The sequence below is a fragment of the Microcebus murinus genome, chromosome 8, assembly GCF_040939455.1.
Source record: "Microcebus murinus isolate Inina chromosome 8, M.murinus_Inina_mat1.0, whole genome shotgun sequence".
In the NCBI taxonomy this organism is placed as follows: Eukaryota; Metazoa; Chordata; class Mammalia; order Primates; family Cheirogaleidae; genus Microcebus; species Microcebus murinus.
In genome coordinates, this window is record NC_134111.1 from 101095751 (window position 1) to 101121575 (window position 25825).

At 47.4% G+C, this 25825-nt stretch overlaps 2 protein-coding genes and 1 non-coding gene across 10 annotated transcripts in view; all 3 read left to right on the top strand.

Annotated features, from left to right (window-relative positions):
* The window catches only part of ATG16L1 (autophagy related 16 like 1), a 41628-nt gene extending 34513 nt beyond the window's left edge, over positions 1-7115 (top strand). For 6 of the 7 annotated variants that reach the window (XM_076006048.1, XM_012791595.2, XM_012791596.2 and 3 more), the window contains 6 exons: positions 1820-1940; positions 2209-2314; positions 4793-4942; positions 5065-5112; positions 5934-6035; positions 6876-7115. In XM_076006048.1, the coding sequence (XP_075862163.1) occupies positions 1820-1940; positions 2209-2314; positions 4793-4942; positions 5065-5112; positions 5934-6035; positions 6876-6969 (621 nt within the window). In that variant the 3' untranslated portion in view covers positions 6970-7115. Of the gene's footprint in view, positions 1-1819; positions 1941-2208; positions 2315-4792; positions 4943-5064; positions 5113-5933; positions 6036-6875 lie in introns of those variants that run through there. The other variant, XR_012920645.1, reaches the window with a different exon arrangement.
* LOC142872440 (small Cajal body-specific RNA 6) lies at positions 1018-1282 on the top strand. Its single transcript, XR_012920699.1, has one exon.
* An 11157-nt stretch (positions 7116-18272) lies between the features above and the next one.
* Positions 18273-25825, top strand: part of SAG (S-antigen visual arrestin) — a 28145-nt gene continuing 20592 nt past the window's right edge. The window contains exons 1-3 of one of the 2 annotated variants that reach the window (XM_076006052.1): positions 18273-18514; positions 19042-19172; positions 24349-24409. In XM_076006052.1, the coding sequence (XP_075862167.1) occupies positions 19098-19172; positions 24349-24409 (136 nt within the window). In that variant the 5' untranslated portion in view covers positions 18273-18514; positions 19042-19097. The remainder of the gene's footprint in view (positions 18515-19041; positions 19173-24348; positions 24410-25825) is intronic. The other variant, XM_012791597.3, reaches the window with a different exon arrangement.

Below are 25825 nucleotides of genomic sequence, written 5' to 3' on the forward strand. Positions count from 1 at the left end.
GAGCATTTATATTTGCATAGGCTGCTTATGAGCGGTGTCTTTTATCTGTATGTTTTAAAAATATTATTTTACTCTTATACTAAGACACTGCATATCACATATAATTTTTGAGTTTTTGTTAAAGATATTTGTTAAGAATTTAATTTACAGACATAAGAAGTACCCTACCCACATTTTGTCTCTCCCTGTAATTTGTACATATTGGATTTTTTTTTTTCTTATTTATTTTTTTGAGGTGGAGTCTTGCTCTGTCACCTGCGGTAGAATGCCATGATATCGTCTTAGCTCACAGCAACCTCAAACTCCTGGGCTCAAGCGATCCTCCTATCTCAGCCTCCAGAGTAGCTGGGACTTACAGGCACACAATGCCTGGCTAATTTTTCTATTTTTAATAGAGATGAGGGTCTCGCTGTTACTCAGGCTGGTCTTCAACTCCTGAGAGCAAGCAATCCTCCTGCCTCACCCTCCTTGAGCGCTAGGATTAGAGGCGTGAGCCACTGCACCCAGCCATTGGATAATTTGTAAGGAGTGGAACTGATACTCATGTACTGTATTTAATGTAAGGTTTGTTGCTGGAACTTTCTTGATGTTACCAGAAGGATAAGTGGGAGGTTTTCACACAGCCATAGCACAGCTGCCACCTGGCTGACAGTAGTTGTAAGATGCTGCCCCATTTTCAGAGAGGTTTAAATATGGGATAAACGAGTCTTAGAATCCATGCAAACTTCTTCCATTGAAGAGGGGAAGTATATGTGGCCCTAAGCTTTCTGTTTTGTACTGAAACAGAGTTGTTCCACTGAGAAGAGAGGAAAGATTGGTCTCTAATATTTTAACACTAAAAATTTAATACTGAACTGTGAGGGCTCATCTTTGGGAGGTGGGATTGGAACCAAGTAAGTTAGCAGTTGTACTAAGTATATTAGGATCTTTAAAAGGCATTTTTTAATTAGAAAACAGTGGATACCTGAGTTGGTAGGGTTTTATACACATTAATATACTAATCCTGCACTATACAGAGGTCAATGATGAATAGTAAAAGGTCTGACTCCCAGATGCCCTCCCTGCATCCCAACAGTCCCCAGCCACCTCTCTTCTGTCAGGGCCCGGGAGTGCTGTGATGGGCAGAAGGGCAGCTGACACTCTGTGATGTCCCTGTTCTGTGTTCCTTGGTGAGCCCAGGGAGGACTCCATGGTTGGCAGCCAACAGCCCAGTCACAAAGGGATTTGCTTCCTGGGAGTGCGGGTATCTGTGGCTATGATCTGACCTTTTCAAGCTGAGACCTCTGATTAGAAACCCTCCAGGGGCTTGATTATTTATATATAGAGTCCTGAAGATTCCTTTTGTAAATTAGGCCTGCAGTGACCCTGTCTAATCAGACTTGAAATATGAAACTGACTTTCGGCAGCATAGGGTAAAACTGTACAGGCAGGTGTCTGTAGTAGAGCTGATTTCACAAGGGTCCTCCAGCTGCCCCTCTTTTGTTTTGAGGAGGCGGCACATGACATTTGGGACTGTTGATGTTGAATTTTTGTTTTTGTTATTTTTAGTGGAAGATTTAATTGGTCTTAGTATCTCACCTTTGGACAACAACCAAAGATAGGCTTTGTATGAAACGTGGCCTCTTTGGTTGAAACTCAGTGAATGAAATTGTGCTTCGTACCCTGTGTTTCTTTTCCCTTTGTTTTCTTACCATGTTCAGTGTTCCTGACAGGGCGTTTTGAGACTCAGGCTCTGGGGGTTTCGATGCTGTGGATCCTCCGCCAGAGTGGGTAGCGTGTGGCTCCCCGAGGCTGACCCGGGCTGTGTTCTCTCTCCTAGCACACACTCACGGGACACAGTGGGAAAGTACTCTCTGCTAAGTTCCTGCTGGACAATGCACGGATTGTCTCAGGAAGTCACGACCGGACTCTCAAACTCTGGGATCTACGCAGCAAAGTCTGTGAGGAAATTCAGTCTCTCTGTGTATATTCTTAGACATTAGCATGGAGGTGTTTATTCCCATGTCTGAGCCTGAATTTAGTGTGATACAATTTGAATTTCAGATCTGGTTTCACATTTAGAGGGTGCTGAGATAGTGACAGTTTTTCCTGTTTAAGGCCTTATTTAAATGAGTAATCATGGTGACTCAGTGGTTAGAGTGTAGCAGTGTTGTGTACATAGCCATGTAGGTGCCTCTGCTTGATTAATGATGTTTGCTTTTCTTTCAGGCATAAAGACAGTGTTTGCAGGGTCCAGTTGCAATGATATTGTCTGCACAGAGCAGTGTGTAATGAGTGGCCACTTTGACAAGAAAATTCGTTTCTGGGACATTCGGTATGATACCCAAAACCTTGTGGGGGAGGCAGATAAAAAATTCTGTTTTAAAATATCAGGAAATGGCAGAAATGAGCTCCTGTACACCTTTATCTTAGTAACACTTTGATATGCTTTATCATGAAGTAGCCTGTGAAATTCAGCAATCATTTATTGAACATGCACGGTGTACTGGGTACTTTAGTAACCGCCACATAAGCAAAAGCAAGCAAGGTGCTCTTCCTACCTTTCAGTAATTTATTATAAAATGTAATAGAGAAGACAGACATAAAAGTCAATGAACAGTGTGCTGAAGGAGACACAGGGATCTTGTCCAAGTATGTGAAAGAATGCCTCTCCAGATGTGTCTGGAGAGGTGAGTAGCCACTCAGAGACATTCCCCCCCAAAAGAGCAGAGCAACCTGGTGTGACTGACACACTGCAAGGGGGCAAGAAAGGGGGTGGGCTGGGTTGATATCAGGTCACCATGGGGTTGGCAAGCCATTGCCAAATGCTCGATCCTGTAAGCCATCAGGGTTTTAGGGAAATAATTACTTTGCAAGAGTCTAGTAGATTGTTTGGTGACACTTTGAGAGGGCATATTGGTGAGCAAGGAGATGAATAAAGAGTTGATGGGGGCCGGGCGTGGTTCTCACGCCTATAATCCTAGCACTTTGGGAGGCTGAGGCAGGTGGATTGCTCAAGGTCAGGAGTTCGAAACCAGCCTGAGCGAGACCCCATCTCTACCAAAAAATAGAAATAAATTAATTGACCAACTAAAATATATATATACAAAAAAAAAAAAAAAATTAGCCGGGCATGGTGGTGCATGCCTGTAGTCCCAGCTACTCGGGAGGCTGAGGCAGTAGGATCGCTGAGCCCCGGAGATTGAGGTTGCTGTGAGCCAGGCTGACGCCACGGCACTCACTCTAGCCTGGGCAACAGAGTGAGACTCTGTCTCAAAAAAAAAAAAAAAAGTTGATGGGGACCTGAATTCAGGCAGTAGAGGGAGATGTGGAAGAAGTCTATTTGAGGACAAATTTGGACAGGGCTTGTTGACAGGTTGGAAGCAGAGGGTGAGGATGGGAAGTATAGAGCAAGGTGGAGATTAAATGAGGGAGATTAAATAAGGGTGTGTTGAGTATTTTTGACATGGACATTAGTTTGTGGTTTCTAATAGCTATTTGAGAAAATAAAAGTTTTAAGAGGTTGGAGGTGGAGGAAAATTCAAAAGTCCTCAGTGAACAGGAGGACTTTGAAGACAGAAGGATTACACAGAGTAGTCACATAAGGCAAGGACAGTGATTAGGGAGCTGCCTGAGTAGGTGTGGCCAGAAAGCGAAAGGAAGCTGGGTGGAAGTTTGGGGGGAGTCTTCATGATGGTCAGGAAAGGGCTGCGGAGGGGAGAGCAGAGCTGTCAGTGGCAGGAGAGATCCCGGGGCTGACTGCTACAGAGGTGGGTGGGGTTAGTTGGCGATCTGATTGAATAGATGCTGTTGGGCCAGAAGCCCAGTTGCCCAGCAGGGTGGTAGACAGAGGGAGTGAAGGACCCATGGCTACACTTGGTGCTTGAGAACGTGGCATGGCTCCAGAAAGCCCTACCATGGTGCTTGTAGCTTCTGGACACCGCTTCACGTTTTATTAATAACCTTTGGTTAGTTTTTAAAACCTGAAATTGGAACTTAAAACTGGAATTTTAGAGTTAAACTGGGTGATAGATGTCTCCTAGTCCATTCTCTAATTTGACAAGTGACCCTGGGTCCCCAGGAGGTAGAGCAGCTTGCCTCAACCTGGTGTTTAGCAGCAATCAGATAAACTCTTGCTTAGTTAAGGCGTGTGTGAGGTAAAAAAAAAAAAAAAAAAAATTAATTGAAAGCTTACTATGGAGGGGTTGGCACCTCCTTTGGCTGTGAATGTCACCAAAGGGGCCTGGCCAGGTTGGCTGTTAGCTGACCTGGGCGTGGGGCTGGGGTACAGAAAAGAATTGGGAGAAGGAGGTGTGTAGGGTGGTAACTCTGTCCTGGCCTCCCCAGTTCCACATCTAGAATGGCCAAGCTGGGGTTGGAGGGCCCCAGACCTGAACTGAGTGTAGCAGGAAACCTGCCAGAGAGCACACAGGTGTCCATGCAAGGCAGCCAAGCCCACTAAAATAGGCTTCTGTGCCAACTTTATCCAAAAGTTGGAATTATAACATTGAAATAATACTTATTAGATTGTAGCCCTAGTTAAACTCTTGCTGAGCAGAAGCTCTGATTGTCAATCTGAAAATGGGCAAGGAAATTCTTACCAGATTAAGAGTTCTAGTACTGAAAACCACTGTCATAGGGTCTACTGGTACAAAAATAATAATAGACGTAGTCACTGAGGTGACTATTTACTGCCCTTAAAGAGTGTTGCATTCCATTTGAATTGCAGTCCAATGATGTGCCATCCTCGTTAAATGGAGGAGTTCTGACCTTTCCATGTTACATTTTCTCAGATTTTCCATCTCTCTCTTAGGTCAGAGAGTATAGTCCGAGAGATGGAGCTATTGGGAAAGATTACTGCCCTGGACTTAAACCCAGAAAGGACTGAGCTCCTCACCTGCTCCCGTGATGACCTGCTAAAAGTTATTGATCTTAGAACAAATGCCGTCAAGCAGACATTCAGGTAACTGAAGATGTGCTGGTTTCCTGAGGGTTGCAGGAAGCCCAGAAGCCCGGCCCTGCTCTTGCACATGCTGTGTGGCCTGAGCTCTCTGGTAACGGTGCCCTGTTTGTTGTCTGTTTCAGTGCACCTGGGTTCAAGTGCGGCTCTGATTGGACCAGGGTTGTCTTCAGGTTAGTAGTGATGCCCCTTACTCTGCCACTTGGTTCATCTAAATGCACGTTGGGACATGGAGCTAAATATGTCCAGTGTCTCAACATGAGTGTCCAAGATTGAGCCTGTGATTGTGTTATTAGAGATCACCATTGTCGTCTCTCCCTTTCTAGTGTGATTATGTGAACCTAAGTGTGTTATACCAAAAATAATGGCTTGCTAGTTGCTTTTTTCTTAGTGAGCTCTACAGGTTCTCTTCTCTTCACCCTGTTACATAAGAGCTATTAGAGAGCTTTTAGGAAAGAGCTAGAAAGGCTTGTGAGCCCAGGGACAGGACTGGATAGACTCTTTGGAGAAGGGCACTCTGGGGTGGTCTGCAGTTCCCTTCTCCTCATTCCCCTTCTTCCACGTATTGTGCTGCTCCCCGCTGTCATTCCCGGCTCAGTTCCTGTGTTGTGGAGAAGCTTCTCCACAGTTCTCCTCTGTCCTCTCTGCTTTCCTACTTTCTCTGAACCATGTAATAGGACGGGCTATCAGCTGAAACCCTGAGCTGTTTGGAGATTGGCATTGATCCCCTGTGTGTTTGCTTGAGTCTGGAAATTGGTTAGGGACTGGAGCCCCAGGAAGTAATGTGCCACTCTTCCTCAGCTGGATGAGGCCGGAATAACAGGAAGCAGATTTGCCCATAAGGGACGCAAACAGCACACACTCTGACATCTGGGTACGCAGAGGAGTGGTCATAAGTGAAGAATAAACATTCCTCCTTGGCAGGAGGGCCACAAGAATGCCAAATTGCAGGTGTGGACTTGACAGACAGCCTTCTCTTTACTGCCTCCTCTAGCCCTGATGGCAGTTACGTGGCAGCAGGCTCAGCTGAGGGTGCTCTCTATGTTTGGAGTGTGCTCACCGGGAAAGTGGAGAAGGTTCTTTCGAAGCAGCACAGGTAAGATGAACCCAATCAGCCCTCTAAGGTGTGGGCAGGGCCATCACGTCCTCATGGGGTTCACACCTTAGTCAGCCTCATGAGGGCAGCGTCTGCTCCGCTGGCTAAGTGGGTTAGTGGAAGGAAGCGGGGGTGGGTCGCAGAGCGCCGCAGACCACAGTTCTCACAAAATACTCCAGGTCAAGTGGTTCATATGGCGGCCATTGGAGAAGGTGTTAGAGACACATCCCAGTCTCTCTGTTATGTGCCACGTCCTCTCTTCCTCCTTACCCTGCCCCACTCTCTTATCTCTCTCCCTCTCTCCCTTGTAAGTCCCTTTTGTCAGTAAATTGACTTGTCCTAAACACTGGTTTTCATATACCTTTTTAATCTTCCACATGATAGGCAGCCCCCAGGCTCACTTTTTTCCTAGCTTTGTTCTGTCCACACAAGCCCACCTGCTAATTGGAACACAAACACCAGTTTCCTCCAGAACCCTCTCTCTGCCCTCGGGCAGCAGTGACTGCTCCTGGTCCTGACCAGTCCAAGTCCTCCCAGCTTTTCAGAGCCATACGTGATATCTCCCCCTTCCTGACTCACTCACAGCTCCTCCCTCACGGTGAGCATGGTAAGGCTTGGCTGCTAAAGGAGCCAAATTCCCTTTATCCCGACAGAACTTAATAGAACACGGTGCAGGTTTTCTCAGTGTGTCCCTGCCTGTATGTGGGTGCAGTGCTGGAGAGTAAAATGGAAATTGGAAAACTCCTGACTTGCAGAATGCATGTGAGTCTGGTGTTTGGTTTCCTAAGACTCAACGCAAATGTTCTGAACCTTGATGCTCTTCTGATCTCTCCTTTGAAGCTCATCTATCAATGCAGTGGCGTGGTCCCCCTCCGGCTTGCACGTTGTCAGTGTGGACAAAGGATCCAAAGCTGTGCTGTGGGCGCAGTATTGACGGGGCTCTCAGGGCTGGGGGGACCTCAGCACCCTCCTCCGGAGAAGCAAATGGACTCCCACAGCTCTGTCCTGGCAGGCAGTGTGCCGGGAATAGCTTTGACCTCCCAGAGAAGAGCTCAAGCCATGTGGCTCAGTGGCCTTCCTTTGAACAGGATTTCTGAGGATTTGACTATGGTCTCTACTGGCCTGGAAGAATAACACTGAAAAACTGACACTGCAGTCACTGAGCAGAGGTTTAGGCTCTTACCTTGGTTCATGTGGGAAACACTACTAGCTCTGACCTTCCATACCTCATTGGGGAGCACAGGGCCTGTGGGTCTCCTGACTGGATGGCAGTGCCAAAAACACCCCACGTCTGGGTGTTGGTTCCCTGTGCTTTCTCCCGTCCTTCCAAAGTTGTTTCTGGCTTAGTGCATGTCCTGTCACCTTGGGGCCGTTTGCCCAATGAACTGCTTTAAGCATTGGATTAACAGAGACTCAAATGTGGGGCCCGTCCTTATTCTAAGGGGCCCATGGTCTCCTTGTTGCTGGTAGGCTGCAATGTTATTACAGGGCTCTTGTTCTCAACGCGTCTTATTACTGCTGAAATTGCCCTACGTCTCTTCAACTGTTCTCCAGATTTTCTGGTTCCCTTGCCCCCCCCCCCCCCAAATTCTACATATTTATTTCTTGGTCAAGAAATAAATCTCAACTTGGCTTTTTAAAAAAAAAAGTGTTTGAGAGGAGAGGAAGTATGAAAACCTTTTCCAGAGAAGTGGGTTTGCTGCAAACACCCAGAAGGTGGGGTGTGTGACACAGTCTTGCAAGTGACAAGGGATTTGGGGCCTTGAACATATTACTCTGGAGCCGGTGATTCCAGCCCCTGCCCCTGCCCAGCCTGTGTGCAGCACCCTCAGTGCTTTAGTGCAAGAAGCCCAGCCCCAGAAGCACAGCAGCGGCACCTCCCATTTCAGGGGTCGCGATGAAAGCCGGGGGGAGAACATTTATCTTTACCATTTTACCTGTTATAAAATTTTAGTTCTTTGGGTGTCTGAAACACCGGTGTTTTTATCACTTTTTAATTTGCACTTTACTTTTGTTTCTTCCACACTTGTTCTCTGGGCCCTTGGGGATGTGAGTGCTAGAGCCAGTGAGAGGAGCGAGGGGGCCTTCCTGCCGACAGGGCCTCATTCTCCTCTTTTCCCTGCCTGCATCTGCCCTTTACGGTTTGCTCTTCAGAGAACCTGTGCTAAGGAGAGTTGAAATTCACAGGGCACATCTTTTATTTATTTATGTTGCCCAACAGAACTTGATTGTAAATAAAAAATCTGTTATATACTTTTCAAATTCCATGTCTCTTGGTTGTTATTTTATTCTTCTTTGCCCTTAACAAAGAAAGGGGAAAGAAAGTTATTCTTTTGTTCTCTTGTTATTTATTCATTTTGTAAGTAATGGATAGTGCTTTTCTGAGGTCTTTCCTCATTGCTCATAATGTAAAACTCCATTCCATGAATTATCGCTCCATATAAACATCAATATTCCAGTTTCACATGTGCACATCGTAACCAGAAAAAGTGTTTCTTCAGAACTTTGCCATCTGTAGAAGAGCCCGACACACGCATTCTACAGTTTTCTGCACTGAGCCCTTCTCCATAGGATTTATATGAATTATATGGGTCTCCTTTTGACCTCAGACTTCCTCTTTGCTAAAGAGGTGTGAATTTTCTTCATTAAGGAGTGGTTTATTTGTGGCAGCTCAGATACCTAACAAGCAGCCTGAGCCACAACAAATGACCACTATGAGGGTCTCTGCCGGACGTCCACTTAGCCCAGCAGCTTGAGTCACGGTTCCATTATGATCTGGAGTCTGAGCCAGCCAACATTTGCAAAAAAGCTGAATGAACCCTTTACAATCACTTCCAAGGAGGTGATGATTCTCAAAATAGGCCCCAAATAAGTGTTGCAATAGCCTCAGATTATCCTGTTTTTGAACTTGGAGGGAAGCACTGCTGTTCTCTGTGTTTCTCAGCCTGAATTTCATCCCACACTAAAAACTCTCTGTCCTTTAACTGTCAAGGCTGAGCTAAAGGGGAGGGGTCTCAGCACTGGGGAATGTGCATCAACAGGGGCCTTCCCAGTTGTTTTGTTTTGAGACAGTCTCGCTTTGTTGCCCAGGCTAGAGTGAGTGCCGTGGCGTCAGCCTAACTCAGCAACCTCAAACTCCTGGGCTCAAGCAATCCTGCTGCCTCAGCCTCCCAAGTAGCTGGGACTACAGGCATGTGCCACCATGCCTGGCTAATTTTTTTTTCTATATGTATTAGTTGGCCAATTAATTTCTTTCTATTTATAGTAGAGATGGGGTCTCGCTCTTGCTCAGGCTGGTTTCGAACTCCTGGCCTCGAGCATTCCGCCTGCCTTGGCCTCCCAGAGTGCTAGGATTACAGGCGTGAGCCACCGCGCCCAGCCCTAGTTCTGGTTTCATTGGTCAAGACAGGAGCCATGCACGGGCTTTTAATTTCTCAGGTAATTCCCATGTGCAGCCAGCGTCGAGAACTGATTGCCTCCCAGGTGTTCAGAGCTGATACTCCTTGATTGTAAATGTCATCTGTTACGAGATCTGCTTTGATCCAGACATTAACATATCTCAGGATTTGAGGCTTTTAAAAAAATGATATGTTTTGCCTAGGCCATTTTCTAATATAGTGTGATGAATGAAGTTCCAAGCCTTATAAGTACATATTGTTTGTATACTACCTTCCATCATATATGTTGTAGCCCCTCCTGTGTCTTTCACATTACGGCATAGGACAATTTTATGTGAATGCTGGGGTAAACAGACACAGCTACTGTCAGCTGTAAGGGACTAGCCCTGGCTCCTGGCAGGTCCAGTCAATAAGACATTTTGAAATGTGGACTTTCCACTAACAACCCCATGTAGAGGTACCAGGATGGAGAGTGGCAGTGATGGGCTAGCTTGTACCAAGGCTGATTGCTTTGGTACAGAAACCACAAACATTTTTTGTTTTATAATGTATTGGATAGTAAGAAAATAAGGAGTCTGTGGCTCTCAAATTCTAAAATGATGCGAATTGTGTCCCATTTCACAAATGAGGGAACGTTTCACAGCTAAGCAAGAAGTTGTCTTCATCCTAGAGTCCTGACTGCAGGTTGGCACTGCCACACCAGGCCCAAAGGGAGAGGCATGACACAGATTCGCCGTCTTTTTTTTTTTTTTTTGAGACAGAGTCTCACTCTCTTGCCTGGGCTAGAGTCCGTAGCAGCCTAGCTCACAGCAACCTTTAACTCCTGGGCTCAAGTGATCCTCTTGCCTCAGCCTCCTGAATAGTTGGGACTACAGGCATGTGCCACCACCATGCCTGGCTAATTTTTTCTATTTTTAGTTGTTTGGCTAATTTCTTTCTATTTTTATTAGAGATGGGGTCTCGCTCTTGCTCAGGTTGGTCTGAGCTCAAGCAATCCTCCTGCCTCAGACTCCCAGAGTGCTAGGATAACAGGCGTGAACTACCACACCCGGCCAAGGATTCGTCTTCTTTAAGGACAAAAACAAGTTGGCCTTGCTCCTCTATGTTGTCTTTTCTCCTATGTACTACCTTAATAAATCTCGCACTAGAAATTCCAGTTTCTCATTCGTGTAAACTGGAATGCTTGGATAAAGTGAGGTACACTCTATCTGCCTAGATTCTATGAAAGTGCACGGGTAGGTGGTACCTGCTAGTAAAAGGTGGAACTTTGGTCCACAAAGTGATTCTTGGCTGCTTCATATCAGCAAAGTCTCACTCTGTGACCTCAAGGAACACATTTCAACTGGTTTCCATCTGTGCCTCTGAACCCTTCCTGACATATTTATTCCTTGTAGATGCTTCTCCCATTCTCTACCTTCTCCGACCATTGCTGTGGCCCTCAATACTCCCTATTCCTTAGTGGATCTTCCCTTGGGCTGCTGCCCTCGTGTTCTCACCCTGGATTGGCAAGCACAGTGAAAGGTCCAAGTCAGGATAGACCCAGAACCAACCTAAGGAGGTACCAGTGCTGTCTTCAGTTGAGCCCTGATGTATGCCTACTCAGTCGTGCCAGCCTTGCTTATCTATTCTGCTTGGTGCTTTTTCCGAAGAGTGTTTTATAGCAAGCTCCCAGCATGCCATTTTACCCATAAATCAGTATGCATCCCAAACTGATAAGGATACCAGGCCATAATTACACCTACTGGGATTATTATAACCATAGCTTATTAGGATTGCCCACTATCCAGTCTAGATTGTCTTGGCTGTTGGAATGATGTTTTTTATGATTGGTTTGTGTGACTCTGGATCCAGTTAGCTTTGGCTGTGTAACAAACTATAATACTTCAAATTTCATAGCTTAAAACACCTGTCATTTCTTATGATTGTGAGTGAGCAGGCCTGGTTGGGTTGGGGATGAATGGTGGAGGGTGGCCTCTCATACCTGGCTGTTGACACACAGTCAGCTGGGGAACGGTGGCACAGCAAGAAAGCAAGCATCAGTGTGTAAGCCCTCATCACTGCTTGGCTCACCTTAACATGCTATTGTCTGGCTGGGCACAGTGGCTCACGCCTGTAATCCTAGCACTCTGGGAGGCAGAGGCGGGAGGATCGCTCGAGGTCAGGAGTTCAAAACCAGCCTGAGCAAGAACGAGACCCCGTCTCTACTATAAATAGAAAGAAATTAATTAGCCAACTAAAAATATATAGAAAAAATTAGCCGGGCATGGTGGCGTGCCTGTAGTCCCAGCTACTCAGGAGGCTGAGACAGAAGGATTGCTTGAGCCCAGGAGTTTGAGGTTGCTGTGAGCTAGGCTGACGCAATGGCACTGTAGCCTGGGCAACAGAGTGAGATTCTGTCTAAAAAAAAAAATAATAATGTCAAACAAGTGGGTGGCATAGGCAGCCTTCTATAGTGTGGGGTGCTCCCCAAGGGTGTGACTGCAGTGAGGGGTGCTGGCGGAGGGCCGTCTTGGTGCGGCCCCAGTAGGGTCTACATTCTGTTCTCCCATCACCTGAGTCTATTTATTCTAGAACAGTTTCTCTTGCCAACGTTTATTTAATGTCCCACACTGGATTCGGTTGACTTTCCTCGATGAGCATACATTTATGTCTAAAGTGGGAAATGGCCCAACTCATTGCTCAGTGCCAGGCTTTTGTGGACTTGCTTTGGCACCAGTACTCAGGGAGAAGAGAGCAGGTGAATTCGGGTCTTGGGCTTTATTTTTTCAGGGAACTAGTGAGGAAGGGAGAGGTAGGTATGCTTGTGAGCCTGGCAGTAGGAGGACAAACTCTAACAGTCAGATTTCTAGTTATCAGTTGTCAGTCCTGTTGCCCCCAAGAGTACGCACCCAGATGGTTCCCAGAGTAAGTCAGGAGATCTCAGGAGCCACCGTATTCTTAATACCCGACACAGTGCTTGGCACAGAGTGGGTGTTTACTAGTAGAACTGGATCAGTGGAAAACAAACCCAACAGCCTCCAGATGGCTCCGAACCATACCCAGCTGAAAGGAGGAGAGCGAGGAAGTCATTTAAAAATGTAAGAACAACAAGGGTAAATGTCATTTCGTAGAAATTTCAGTTTATATAGATGTGTATGTATTGGGTTGTGTTGAAAGTATATTTTTTATTTTTAAAGTTATTGAGTTGAGAGTCATGTAACATGACCATTTTAAAGTAAACAATTCAGTGGCATTTAGTAGCTTCATAATATTGTGCAACCACCACCTCTTAATTCCAAAAAAAAAAAAGGGTGCCAGTGCTCTTCAAACTTTTTTGATCTATAGCAGCGGATCTATCTGAAGAAAAGTATAGGCCTCTGCCCAGGTAAAGGTGTGTCTACATAATTTTGCACGCAACTTCAGGAGGTTCACAGCGCCTGAAGCCCATCTGTGGATCCCAGGGTAAGGACCCTTGGTTTGTGGTTGGCTCCAGATTCTTCTGTTGAAGCAGCCTCATCATCATCAAAACCCCCTTAAGCCCAGGTGGCATGACTGGGGGTTAAAGAAGCGCCCATGACAGCCAGCCTGGCCTCTGGGGGAGGGCAAGAGAAAATCTTGATCAGAATCCTTCTGCCTCCACCCTGTACAAGACTTCACCTTCCTAAAGGACTCATCTGCACATTCTGTGAATCTTCCCAACCTGCAAGACAGGACAGGCTTCAGGGTCCCCTCATACAGATGGAGAAAGGAAATAGGCCAAGCTACTTTCTCAAGGTTGCAGTGGATTCATCAGTGGGCCACAGAACCCAGGACTCCAGTCTAGGGCTATTTGTACAAAATGCTCCCATTGCACAAAAACCTAGAGCGCTGAGCACTAGTCTCAGCATGATGCCTCCAGGCAGACATTTGAAATCTATCCAGGGGTCAGACCCCCAAGGGTGGTGAGAGAGTTTCCATGCTCATGGGGAATGGGCACCTTCTGCTAATCATGGAAGGATTCACATGGGAAAGAGATTAACCTGGAGCAATGGGGAGAAGTAGAAGAGAAGCCAATTCCAGCCTAAATACTTCATGCTGTTTCAAAGAAAAGTGGATATACAACAAGGTAGTGATTTCCGCATCCTTAAGAGCACTCAACAACTTGTTGGGGATGTTACAGAGGATATTCAAGTAAGGGATGGAATGTGGATGAAGTGATATTTTAAAAGTCTCTTGATGTCTTGACAGCCCACAGGATTGCATTTATGATTTCAGATACTGCTAGCCAGCCCAACCGAAAACAGTGCCTCTATTCTTTACATCGATTGACTAAGAGATACATGTTGAAATTAAAGTAGCTTTTAAAACCCCTGATTCCCTGGCAGTCTTCATAAATAACAATTGCCCCAAACTTCCCAGGTGTTCTCTGCTTCAGGAAGGCAGAGGACACAAGGTTTTCCTTTAGTAACTGATGTTTAGCAGAGTATGCCCATTTTCCTTGTGTATGTGCCCTAATAAACCCTTAAGATGACAACCTAACCCCAAAGCCCATAAGCCTCTTAGCAAACATCCCCACCACGCCCCCACCCCGCAAGCTGTGTTTAGTGTTTGAAGATGAAACACAGGGCCTGTCACTTTATCTCACTGGAGGCCAACTCCAGAGAAACAGTTATTGCTATAGTCAGTGGATCCCGGACCTCGGCAATTCATAGACCAGTACATTTTGAAAAGACATGCAGGGGAAGGTTACCAACTTTTTATATTTACCAAGTAAGGCCTTTTTTCTAAACAACTAAGCACTCACTATTTTATTAAAAGAAAGGACATTTATGTTCTTATGCTTAGGAGCTGCATTCTGAAATATATGTGGGTGAAGTGTCATGATGTCTGCATTTTGCTTTCAAATGGTTAAAGAGGAAATAGAGACACAGATGCATGCATGCAGCAAAATGTTCATTGTCAAATCTTGGTGTCGACTGTGAGGATGTTGTATTATTCCAACTTTTCTGTGTTCTAAAATGTCATAATAAGGCCCGGCGCAGTGGCTCACGCCTGTAATCCTAGCACTCTAGGAGGCCGAGACTGGCGGATTGCTCAAGGTCAGCAGTTCGAAACCAGCCTGAGCAAGAGCGAGACCCCATCTCTACTAAAAATAGAAAGAAATTAATTGGCCAACTAATACATATAGAAAAAATTAGCCGGGCATGGTGGCGCATGCCTGTAGTCCCAGCTACTTGGGAGGCTGAGGCAGTAGGATTGCTTGAGCCCAGGAAATTGAGGTTGCTGTGAGCTAGGCTGATGCCATAGTACTCACTCACTCTAGCCTGGGCAACAAAGTGAGACTCTGTCTCAAAAAATAAAATAAAATAAAATGTCATAATAAAATTCTAAAAATGCGAAACTAATGACAGAAGGCAGATCTGTGGTTGCCTTGGACTAGAGAGTTGGTGGAGCAGTTGACAGAAATGGGTGCCAGGAAACTTGTGGAATGTTCTATGGCTTGATCACAGTGGTCGTTACATAAGCATATACAATCACCAAAAAAGTCATCAATCTGTACACTCAAAATGGGTAGATTTTGTTGGATGTAAAGTTTTTCTCAATAAAAATGGGAAGAAGAAGGACATTTCAATACCAAAAAATTGAGAATTTCCTAATCTTAAAAGGGCAGTCCTTTATATTGAATACATTTGAGTCTTAGAAAAAATTCACAACACTGTCCTTATTTTTCTCATTTCTCCACCAAGAAGAGAAAAAAAATCGCCACAGCCCAAGGGTTAAGAATGGTATTTCCAAAAAAAGGTGAGATCTACCATGCAGTTCACCCCCAAATTTCCTCACCTGCAAGGCACTGGCAGGCCAGTCACTTAGCTCTGCCAGTCTGGGCCCTTCGTGGCCTGGCGCCCGCAAGGCAGCAGGAGAACAGGGATTCCAGGAGCGGACCGGGCCATGCAGCCACAGCTCAGGCAGCCCCTGATGGGAACTGAGAAGAGCCTTCGTCACTTTTCTTTCTTTTATCTTTGTATTGTCACGGGAAAAATTAGATACCCTGACATTTCCGTGACACAGATATTGATGAATGTTTGCTTAGGTATGTGAACATGCATGTGTATGCATGTATATGTAAATATGCATAAGCATATATGCATGTGTATAAGTATACATATATGTGTGTCTGTATATACATATACACAGTGTGTGTTTACAAAATGTGATCATATGGCACATGGCATTCTACAACCTTCTTTGTCCAGTCACAATCTCTACCTTCCTATTCCAATAATTTCATCTGAACCATATTCAGATTTTCCCAATGTACCCAAAATGTTCTGTACATCCTGTTTGTCCAGTTAAGTATCCAATCCGGGGCCACACATTACACCTGGATGTTGAATCCCTTGGTGTCTTTTAATCTGGTACATCCCTTTTCTGTGGCATTGACTTACTGATTGGTCTCGCAGCTCTCTGGGGTCATTTAACTATTCCTCATATTTCCCATAAACTAGAGGTGAGGTCTAAAGGCTCGTGGATTCACGTTAGCCTGGAGGAACAAAGCACGTGTGGCTGACACCACTGATGACGCTCAGACCAGGATCCATGTGGCAGCACTTTCATGCTGCCATAGGGACAGCTGTTTCCCCATGACTCTTCCCCTAATAGCTTTAATACCAATGAATAATCCTTGTGTTTTAAAATATAGCTTTTACTACCATTCAGATAAGCCGAGGCCAACAGACCAGGAGACGATGGCTGCCATGTAGTTTGTTCCGTTCACATAAGGAGAGACAGGCCATGCCACATAGCCCATGGTGAAGCGCTGGGGTTGGCGGAGGAGGGAGGGGAATGTCGGTGAGAGTCTTTCTGTGGTTTCTGTGGGAAGGAACAGGCCAGGCAAGGGAAGCAGGCTGGGGGTTGCTGCTTTGAGCAATTCGAGCTGGCTGGAGTGTCGGGGGCATCTGGTTGTTGGATACCTGTCCCTGAGGGGGTTAGGTCACGATGAGAGGGGCCTAGGGTAGGGGGGTGGGGGGGAGAGCCTAGCGAAGGAGGGTGGGGGCGTGGGCTCTGGTGGGGTTAGTTGGCATAAGGCCAGTGGCTCACTGTCTTTAGGAACTGGCCAGCCTGGGTGGGCAGTCTCTCCAGGGCCAACAGGGCCCCAGATGCCAGACCATCAGAAATGCAAAACATAAAAAGGCACGATTAAGACAATCAGAGTTTGTCAAATGATGTTTTTCTAATTTCATCATTCCTTTCACATGTACTAGCTGGCATTCCTCTGTTTTATTTTCCCTTGGAAATAAAAAAGTTTTACCAATTTTAGGTAAAATAGAGGAATAATCACCAGCTATGACACTGTTGGAATCCAATGACTTGATTTGCTCAAAGTACGTAGATCAAGGACCATGTTCTAGAACGCTGGAGATGGGATACATATGAGACAATGAAAAATGTCTACATCCCTGGAATTTACCTTCCAGTAGGTGTTGGTGGGGGACGTGCAGAGACCAGACAGTAACAAGGTAAGAAAACTGTCACGTGTTTCAGATGGTGATCGTGACTGCAAAAATGATGCAGGAAGGATAGACGTGTTGGGTGAGTTGAGTTGGTGACAACAGGGCATAGGATGGAGGGCACTGGAGTGCAGACTCAGGGCAGCTGAGGGAGTGAGCCCCAGCCACGTGCGGGAGAGTGTTGTGGGGGAGGAAACAGAAGGGCAAAGGCCCTGGGGCAGGTTTAGAGAAAAGCAGAGAGGCCGGTGGAGGAGCGAAGGGCGAGGGAGAGAGGTGGGAAATGCGGTCGGAGTGTCCGGGGCCAGCTCATGCGGGACCTGGGGGCGCTGTCCAGCTTAGACGGAAGGCTCTGGAGTGTTCTGATAGCTGCCAGCACCCAGACATCAGGGGAGGCTTTCTGTGTCTCCTTGCTTAGCTCCCAGGTCAAGTCCACCTTGTGAGGATGGCCACAGTGTCCCGTCCATTCATTCCCCGGATGTTCTCGGGAGCAGGTATCGCTCCAGGTACAGTGAAGGCAAAAGTGAGGGGCACACGATGGCTTGGGCCCTGCCCTCATGCGGCCTGGAGTCAAGCAAGGGCAGAGGGACTAGAATATTCTCCCAGGCAAGAGTGAAGTGCCACTGCGCCTCCAGCCTGGTCCTGAAGGCCGGGGACGGCTCCCCTGAGGAAGTGGCTCCCAGTCAAACTCTGAAGGGCCAAGAAGAGTCAACAAGGTAGAGAGAGGACAGGCTTGCTCCAGGCAAAAAGGATAGCAAGGCGGGAGCAGGAGGTGGACGGGGACGCAGGCGGAGCTGCCCCAGGTTTCTGCCTATGTCCTAGGAACAGTGGGCAAGTGTCGGCAGGGGTGACAGGTCAGGGCTCAGAAGCTCTTTCTGCCCAGGTGCCAAGAAGGGCCTGGAGGGTGGGAGGGTTGTAGTTGGACAGTCGCTGTGGTCCAGGGAAGCACAGGCGACGGTGTGGATGGGGTGGAGAAGCCCATAGACAGGACTGATGCGATCAGCCGGACCTGGGCTGGAGGAGAGGGAGGTATCTGGACGGCTTGCATAACACCAGTTCATCCTGAGGTTGACATTTCTCCTTGACCTTTTGTTTGTGTCCCCACACCCAAGGTCGCATTAGCGGCCTGCTGGGTTTAATCAAGTTTAATCAAGTCACCTGGTGATGCCAGGAGGTGAAGGGATAATCAGTCTATTTCCAGAACCCAAAGAGGTTTAGGATGAAAAGTAGCTTTGATTAGCTCTTGTCCCTCCCACCAGCCTCCTGCAGGCACCGGGTGACTCATGCAGCCATGGGACTCTGTGTGGAGACTGGGGGCCTTGCTTAATGCTGAGAACTGCTGAAGCCACCAGTTCACCATCTCAGCGCTAATCCAACCTGCTCCTTAAATGGGATTTGGCTCCTAGACGTTGAGACCTGGGTGCCGGGTCTCCTCACCAGATCCTCTGCAAGTCCCTGACACACGTCAGCCGAGGCCGTCGTCCGAGCCTCCAAGGGCTGGTCTGGTGAGACAGGGCCAGCGTGCCTAGGCCAGGGGCCGGCTGCTCCTCATCCAGGGGCCTAGGGACCCTCCCCTTGCCACCCTGCCCATCCCACCTGGTTGGTGACAGATCACAAGGTATGTGACCACCACGGCGCAGTGCAGGTTCGGGATAAAGCAACCATGGGCATTTCCACAAAGAGTGTCTGCCCCTGTTTCACCTTTCCCGTGTGGTTTTCCAAGCCCTGCTCGGTGTGAATCGCAGAATAGAACTTGAGGGATTGTAATATATTCTTGAAAACCGTATTTGTGAAGTGGTCACGTTGTGGTTTTCAGGAACGTTTTGTATTTATTTGCCACAACACACAGCCATGATAGAACTTTAGATTCAACCTGGCTAGGTGAGACAACACCAAAGGTGCATCAGATAATAAAACCTTCTCATTAGAATCTAGCTAGATTCCCTGGTGGGGTTCCCTGTGAAATGTTTGAGGCTTACCAAGAAAAATAAGAGACTTTAAAAAGAAGGACCCCACAGTCAAATACAAACTAAGCAAAGACTTTCTTTAATAAAACCTGGATGTTGAAGCAGGTAGAAGGAAATGTCCAGTGGCTGTACCCAGGATGTTCTTGACTTAATATTTAGGATTGTTTTGCCTTTCCAGCCCTCCAACACCTGACGTAGAGCCCAAGGCAGAAGAAGCTGCCAGGGACAGGTGACATGGCGGCCAGCGGGAAGACCAGCAAATCTGCGCCAAACCACGTCATCTTCAAGAAGATCTCCCGGGACAAATCGGTAGGTGGTACAGAAGTGAGCGGCTTGATGGGAATCATTGTGAAAAAAAAAAAAAGAATGGGCCGGGTGTGGTGGCTCATGCCTTTAATCCTAGCACTCTGGGAGGCCAAGGCAGGTGGATTGCTCGAGGTCAGGAGTTCGAAACCAGCCTGAGCAAGAGTGAGACCCCATTTCTTCTAAAAATAGAAAGAAATTAATTGGCCAACTAAAAATATATAGAAAAAATTAGCCGGGCATGGTGGCGCATGCCTGTAGTCCCAGCTACTCGGGAGGCTGAGGCAGGAGTTGAGCCCAGGAGTTTGAGGTTGCTGTGAGCTAGGCTGACGCTACGGCACTCTAGCCTGGGCAACAGAGTGAGACTCTGTCTCAAAAAAGAAAGAGAGAGAGAGAGAGAGAGAGAGAGAAAGGAAGGAAGGAAGGAAGGAAGGAGGGAGGGAGGGAGGGAGGGAGGGAGGGAGAGAGAGAGAGAGAGAGAGAGAGAGAGAGAGAGAGAGAAAGAAAGAAAGAAAGAAAGAAAGAAAGAAAGAAAGAAAGAAAGAAAGAAAGAAAGAAAGAAAGGAAAGAAAGAGAAAAAGAATGGCGCTTGTTCACGTATAGCATAGTCATGATCAACAGCCACGCCCTGTGCCAGCCAGGGCAACTCTGTGCCCATCTTCCCTGTGTCTGAGATGGGTGGTCAGGGAGATGGAAATGAACGAGTGAGTTGCAGAAATATAGCTTCCCTTTGATCTCACTGAGACTCCAGTCCTGTGACCCTCAGATTTCTCCTAATTTCAGCCCCCACTCTCACCCCCATCTTTACTTCTTTTCCAAGGCACACGAGCCCATCACTTACCATTTTAAACTATTTTGTCAGTACTTGTGACTCACTTGGCCCTTTGTCTGTCTGTCGTGCTGCTACCCGAGGAAAGCCCAGGTGCTGGTCAATGGGACACTTTCCTCTCCGCACACCTGCCCCGCCACCAGCCTCTCAAACCTCAGCTGGCCTGCAGGGCCACTGGGGAAGGGAGCGTGCCCAATTCACTCCTTTTCTCCCACTCTCCAGGGCACGTTAGATGGTCCCGATGTGCCCGCAAACTTCCTGGCCTGGGCCTCTGGGGATGGAGTCTCCCTGTGCCACCCGATGGCTTTGTAGGGGTTGACAGTGTAGCTCAGCACCCTCCGATGCAAGCCACAAATGTAATTTTAAATTTTCTAGTAGCTGTATTAAAAAAGAAGGAAGCAGCAGGCAGAATTCATTTTAATACTATGTTTTATTTAACCCAATAGATTAAAAAACTATCATTTTAACTTGTAAATAATATAAAAACTACTGACGACATATTTTTCACTCTTTTGCCAAGTCATTGAAAGCTGGGGTATGTTTCATGTTGACAGCGCATGTCGGTTTGGAACGGCCATATTGGAGGTCCAGGAGCCACCTGTAACTAGTGGCTACCAGGGTGGATCTAGATCATTCTAGATCATTCTTCTGGCTGACTTCTGAAGCCTATACTGAGCCCAAAAGAAACTGTCCAATCCTTCTGGTACCACTCAGGAGAACTGGGTTTTGCATGTACTCTCCTTCTGCCCTTTCCTCTCACAGCTGGGGAACTGTCATTTTCATCTAGCGCTCTGACAAGCTGGGCCCCTCAAACTTTCATTCTTTAAATTCTTGTGTCTTTCTAGCCCACTTTATCTCAACTTCTGGCAGAAGAGGAAACCATTTGTGCTGGTTTCTTCTGTCGTTTCCCACCTTTCCCCCCTCACACTTAGACATCCTTTGAACCAAGAAATTTAGAGTTTTTTGTATTTAGGTGATCAAGGGGGAGGGTAGAACCTGTCAATTCATCACGTATTAGGATCATTTCAGCGGCAGCCACTGTACAGCTCCAGGCGTGGCATGCCAGGGCTGCGCATCCATTTCTCTGTGATTCTCTCCACTCTGCCCGCGGCTGTGATCCTCACCCTGCAGCTGGTGGAAGACGGCTGCCCCAGCTGCGGGTGGGCGTCGCACCCTTACTTGACAACTTCCGGAGGAAGGAAGAGGTTGTGGCTTCCCAGGCTGCCTTTTAAGGGTCAGAAAATCTCTCCCAGAATCCCTCCAGCAGACTGCTCTGACATCTCATTGGTCAAAACTGGTCACATGTCCAATCCTGAACCAAAGGAATGAGATGATCATAATTGGATCAGGGCAATCAAGAATCATCCTCTGGGCTGGCCTCCTCTTAGCTTACCACCTCATGGAGGATGGTGGATGCTGTATACACTTGGCCACTTCTGTCCAGGGGGAAGGGGTGCGTGACTGTTGGGTGGGCCCCCATCGGGCTGGCTACAGTCGTACATCATCAGGGCCCACTTCCTGGCCTGCCCCCGCTGTTCCCATTGCAGCCAAAGGGGGCCTTTGTGGCCACCTGAGGTTCACTGCTACTTACATCCTGGGTCCCCTGGTCCATACCTCTCAGGGCTCCCCACCATCAGTCCCTCCCTGGGAGGGACTCCTAGCCTGGGAGTCCTCCCAGTCCCTCCCTGCCAATCCATCCTCTACTTCGCTGCTAACACGATCCAAGCCTCAGTGTTCCCCTCTATAAAGTGGGGTTAATTCCTATTTCATAGAGTGGAGGATTAAGTGAAATAATGTGGCCCAAGCACTCAGCTTGGTGCCTGATACGTGATAAGCACTCTAAATGCTATTTAATTCTTCCAGATGCTTTTTCTCTATTTAACTCAGATCTTTCATTCGGCTTAAGATGCCTCAACGTCTTCCTTTCTAGAGATTCTCTAGGGTCAGGGCCTATAAGACCCTTTCTGGCATCAGCCTGTGTCCCCATTCAGTGGCTGTTCACCTGGGATGAAAGCGTTGGCAGCTCCAGAAGCATTTTCTTGGCTCTGGGCTTTGCATACGTTGATCTTTTTTGCCCAGAGAGCAGCCCCTCCCCATCCCCTGTTGCCTGGCTGTGCTGTCTGTCCTTCAGGTCTCCACTTAGGCAGAGCCGCCTCTGAAAGGAGGTGCCTTCTCTTTATCCTTCCCTCCCCACCCCTCCCTGCCTTCCTTTGTCCTGCCATTTACCCCAGGGCTGCAATTGCCAGTTCATCTGGGGGGGCTCCCAACTAAACAGCAGGGGCCTCAAAGGCCAGTGGGGTGTCCTATTTGGTTTTTATCTCCGGTGCCCAACAGAGCTTCCAGGGCCTCCATAACCATGCCTGGATGAATGAAAGACGCATTTGCCTTATTGATGGAGCTCAAAGTCTAGTAGAGGGGACAGGTTCCTACAGAAGCAGCCACACACAGTGTGGCCCACGCAGGGTAGGGTCACAGGCCATGTGCTCCTGGGGCACCTAAGGCCAGGCTTTGCTGGGTGCGGGAGGGCTGGGGACCCTGTGGTGTCCCCTGAAGTGCGGATAGGATCTCTCCAGGTGGAGATGCAGCAGAAGGCCTTCCCCGTGCAGAAACACCAGGGACAGGGCACAAATCACTGATGTGTGGGGAATGAGGACAGAGCGCAGGGGAGGAGCAGGGCTCTCAGGGTGGCTTTTGGCACCAGGCAGCAAATGACCCTGTTGGCCACATGCAAGAGAAGGATTTTATTGCACAGGAGCGAGTGAGCAGCCGCTGAGCAGCAGAGTAGCAACGCATTCATTAGGGTTCCTGCAAAACATCTTCCAAATAGGTGGATTTGCTAAGAGTTTTTAAAAGAAGCTGTTTGCTCAAGCGTGGCAGGCATGGAAGTGATCACAAGAAGGAGCTCAACACGCCACAGCAGGGCCAGTGGCAGCTGGGTGCTGGTACCTCCCTGGGCCTAAGGCATGAGGAATTGAGCAGGTACTAGAACCCAGAGGCCAGCGGGGCCACCTGCCAGGAGCAGTGACCCCAGGTAGACAGCTGTGCCAGCCCCAGGCCAGTGGGGAACAAACACCTGCTCACCTTCTTCCCTCCCACCAACATCAGGCCCACCTTACCCAGAAGCCAGAGACCAGGGCACCCACTAGGGTGTCTCACCTGTGCCAGCCCCCCTGGCTGCAGCATGGATTTGCAGGGCAAAGCTAAGACACCCAGGGTGTTTAAGATGCTGGTGCCCACTGCAGCCAAGGGGCATGTTGGAGTGTGTGTCTGGCAGCTCATTCTCTCAGACGCCTGCCTCCTACATGCACCCCAGCCACCTCGGCCTCCGTAAAGCACTTGGCGCTGGGGTTATGAGGTTTCCCGTGGAACCTTCTCTGCGAACCAGGGCTCTGGTGGCATCTGCCTGAAATCCCTTCAGCATCAATCATGCGAATAACCTAGAAGGCACAGGGACCCACTTGGGGCACCCGATAGGGGTGGGAGGGTAGAGCATAGAGCATAGGAGATGATTTAATGCCAACAAAAATGATTTGGGCTATTTGTGGAATTAAAAATATGTTAGAAGAAGGGACTCGCTGGGGTGTGTGCCTCATTCATCGGTGCACCTAGCAGACACTGGAGTAGACAGTACTGGCTTGAAGATGCCTAGAAGACTCTGACTTCTTACCGTTAACTGTGGGTTAGCGTGGTGAGCTGTGGGACCCAATGCATGGTCTCCCACAAAGGGGGTGAAGAGACCTTCACAGCCCAGGACCCAGGTGCAGACAGGATGAAGCCCCAGACCGTGGTCATCCCCTCCCCAGCCAGCTCCCCCCACCTTCCTCAGAGCGTGGGTTCAGGTGTACCTGTGCAGAAGCTCACTTGGTAGGGTTTCAAGGACTCCTCCAGAACTCCCGTCCCTTTGCTCAGTCCAGAAATTCTTTTAACAAGGAGGAGAAACCTTTTATTCCACAGCTAGAAATAAAAGATTTAACACGCAAGTGAATGATAGTAGCCTCATTTGCATAGTTGTAACTTTCGACTAAATTGTTATCAGTTAATTCAAGTTTCCTGGTTGATAGCAGACCTGGGCTCGATGGGGAAAGGTGGAGAGAGCAGGGAGCCCCTGATCCTTCAAAGAGGTGGGGAGAATTCCTCAGAGCAGATATGTGAGGACTGAGGATAGAGCGCACCTCCCTGAAATCCCTCGTCTCTGCCCACAGCCTAGCCAGGAGAGAAGGGAGTGACAGACACGCTGCAGAGCCTCCTCTTTTCAAGTCTAATGACAAGATTTGTTTATTGCTAGTTTTTAACACGGATGCCTTAGTTTAGTGTTCTCTGGCCATTTAGAACCCATACCTCTTCTTCCCACAGGTGACCATCTACCTGGGGAAGAGAGACTACGTAGACCACGTCAGCCAAATAGAGCCTGTGGGTAAGTTGTTTGGAGTAAAATTGTAATGCTGGTTTTCCTTTAAGTCATCACACAGCTGCTAGTTTTGTATTTTTAAAAATCGGTCTTTCGGCCAGGCACTGTGGCTCAAGCCTGTAATCCTAGCACTCTGGGAGGCTGAGGTGGGTGGATCGCTCAAGGTCAGGAGTTCGAAACTAGCCTGAGCAAGAGCAAGACCCCGTCTCTACTACAAATAGAAAGAAATTATTTGGCCAACTAAAAATACGTATAGAAAAAATTAGCTGGGCATGGTGGCCCATGCCTGTAGTCCCAGCTACCTGGAAGGCTGAGGCAGAAAGATTGCTCGAGGCCAGGAGTTTGAGGTTCCTGTGAGCTAGGCTGATGCCATGGCACTCTATCCCAGGCAACACAGTGAGACTCTGCCTCAAAAAAAAAAATTAAAAAAAAAAAATTGGTCTTGCTAATAATCTAATTAAAGAAATGCGAATTAAAACATCCATGAGGTGCCACCAGCTGATTGGAAACAGTTTTAGAGTGTGAAGAGACAAAGGACTCTTCTAGAATATACGAAGAATGCTCAAAACTTAACAGTAAAAAAGCGAAATCCAATGAGCAAATGGGCAAAAGGGATGAAAAGACATTTCACCTAAGAAGACACAGGGGTGACAAATAAGCACATGACGAAATGTTCATATCATTAGCCACGAGGGAAAGGCAAATTAAAGCCACAATGAGATATAATATGCTATCAAATGGCTAAAATAAAAGATAGTGACAATAGCAAATGCTGATGAGGATGCGGAGAAACGGGACCACTCACACGTTGCCGATGGGAAGGTAACATGGTCCAGCTGCTCTGAAAACTCCTTCAGCAGCTTCTTCCAAAACTAACCACTCACCGTATGACCCAGTGATTGCGTTCCTGGTCATTATCTCAGAGAAATGAAAACTTACGTCCTCACAAAAAACTGTACGTGATTGTTCATAGCAGCTTTATTTTTATAATAATAGCTCCAAATTGGAAAGGCTCAAAGTGTCCTTCAAAATGCACCATGTCAGCTTCCTAGTTTTGATATTGTCCTATAATTAAGTCAGATGTAACCACTGGAAGAAAGTAGATGAAGGATACTGTACTATCTTTGCAACTTTTCTGCATCTATAATTATTTCAAAACAAAAACTTTTTTAAAAAAAGTAGAAAAACTGGCAGTTTCAGGCACCGAAGATGAAAATGTCCTCTGGCAAAACCCTTTTTGGAAGGTTATTTGGCAGCATGTAATCAAAAAGCCAGATCCAATTCTATAGTTTGTTTTTTAAAAGTCATGAAGTGATATGAAGCTGTATGTCGAAGATTGTTCATCACAGTGTCATTATTATGGGAAAACTGGAAACAACCCAAATGCCCTAACAGTAGCAGCCAATTAAGTAATCGATGGCA